This window comes from Aegilops tauschii, chromosome 7, assembly GCF_002575655.3.
Source record: "Aegilops tauschii subsp. strangulata cultivar AL8/78 chromosome 7, Aet v6.0, whole genome shotgun sequence".
Lineage (NCBI taxonomy): Eukaryota > Viridiplantae > Streptophyta > Magnoliopsida > Poales > Poaceae > Aegilops > Aegilops tauschii.
This window is the reverse complement of record NC_053041.3, coordinates 400,167,819-400,169,183: the sequence shown is the minus strand read 5'-3', so window position 1 is coordinate 400,169,183 and position 1,365 is coordinate 400,167,819. Positions and strand designations below refer to the sequence as shown.

The following is a 1,365-nucleotide window of genomic DNA, read 5'->3' as shown; positions in this document are numbered from 1 at the left end:
ACATGCTGAGGGATAGTTATATGATCCAATTATGTTATTATTGTTGAGAGAACTTGCACTAGTGAAAGTATGAACCCTAGGCCTTGTTTCAACACATTGCAATACCATTTATGCTCACTTTTATTATTTGTTACCTTGCTGTTTTTATATTTTCATATGACAAAAACCTATATCTACTATCCCTATTGCACTTGTATCACCATCTCTTCGCCGAACTAGTGCACCTATACAATTTACCATTGTATTGGGTGTGTTGGGGACACAAGAGACTCTTTGTTATTTGGTTGCAGGGTTGTTTGAGAGAGACCATCTTCATCCTACGCCTCCCACGAGTTGATAAACCTTAGGTCACCCACTTGCGGAAAATTTGCTACTGTCCTACAAACCTCTGCACTTGGAGGCCCAACAACGTCTACAAGAAGAAGGTTGTGTTGTAGACATCATACGTCGACTACCACTCAGTCGTGATGCATAGGTCCAGATGCGCGCACGTGCCCTGCTACTGCCATGAGTGCACGCCGCCATTCGAGGGCTCGCCGGAGAGCCTCGTGCATCACCTCACGGCACCGTCCGGCATTCACTCCTGGCCCGCGGTGAACATCAAGTACGAGACGTGCTACCTGTTCATCGTGCCAGAGTCACTGGAGGATCACCGCCGCCTGCTAGTCGCGCAGGAGGATGACATCGTCTTCCTCTTGGCCGTGGGCACGGGCAAGGCCCGCGTAGGCCGCCGCCAGTCTCTGTCGTGTGCAGTAGGGGAAACTTCGCTGACGCTGACACGAGGCCGCTGTATAGGTGCGTGCTCACTGTTTCTGCCCCTCCGGCGTACGAGGGCGACCTCGGCGCCTCCCTCATGCTGAATGGGACTGTGGCGAGCTGCTCCGTTCCTGGCAATGTGGACATGGAAGACGACTGGTTTGATACGTTTGTTCACCCCAATGTGATGCACGGGGACTCCAATGAGGTTCACCTGGGCATATGCATTACCAAGTTAATTGTTCATCATTAGTCTTCGCTCAATGTAAGCCGCTGTCTAAGCATGTGGACACTTCTTATTTAGTATGGGATCTTCCATGCATGATCTTTCTCTATTAGAGTATCATGCTTGACTCAATAAAAGTGTATCCATTTATGGTTTAGTCTAGAATCTTCCATGTATGCTCTTGCTCCATTAGAGTTCTCACTTGCCATTTATGAGATTAATTGTGAATTTTTACTAATGGTGAAAGACTTATGATGAACCATTTCTTACACCGCATATATCTTTTTCAGAGAATTTCGACCAAATGTCGCAACACTATCTTTGCATATTCATGAATTTAGCCTTGAGGTCCATACATATAGTGTGTCATATACATGTATTGG

General features: G+C 46.9%; 1 protein-coding gene across 1 annotated transcript; it reads left to right on the top strand.

The window, feature by feature from the left end:
* The first annotated feature begins 467 nt into the window (after positions 1–467).
* LOC109761073 (uncharacterized) lies at positions 468–1,081 on the top strand. The gene is made up of 3 exons (XM_020319868.1): positions 468–745; positions 796–964; positions 1,061–1,081. Exons 1-3 carry the CDS (start codon positions 468–470, stop codon positions 1,079–1,081), a joined length of 468 nt encoding a protein of 155 aa, XP_020175457.1.
* Positions 1,082–1,365: the final 284 nt, after the last annotated feature.

Coding starts and splice junctions, on each gene's coding strand:
- LOC109761073 (XM_020319868.1), top strand. CDS start 468: ATGCATAGGTCCAGATGCGCGCACGTGCCCTGCTACTGCCATGAGTGC. Junction 746..795: donor GGCCGCCGCCAGTCTCTGTC/GTGTGCAGTAGG, acceptor GCCGCTGTATAG/GTGCGTGCTCACTGTTTCTG. Junction 965..1,060: donor TGCACGGGGACTCCAATGAG/GTTCACCTGGGC, acceptor CTTCTTATTTAG/TATGGGATCTTCCATGCATG.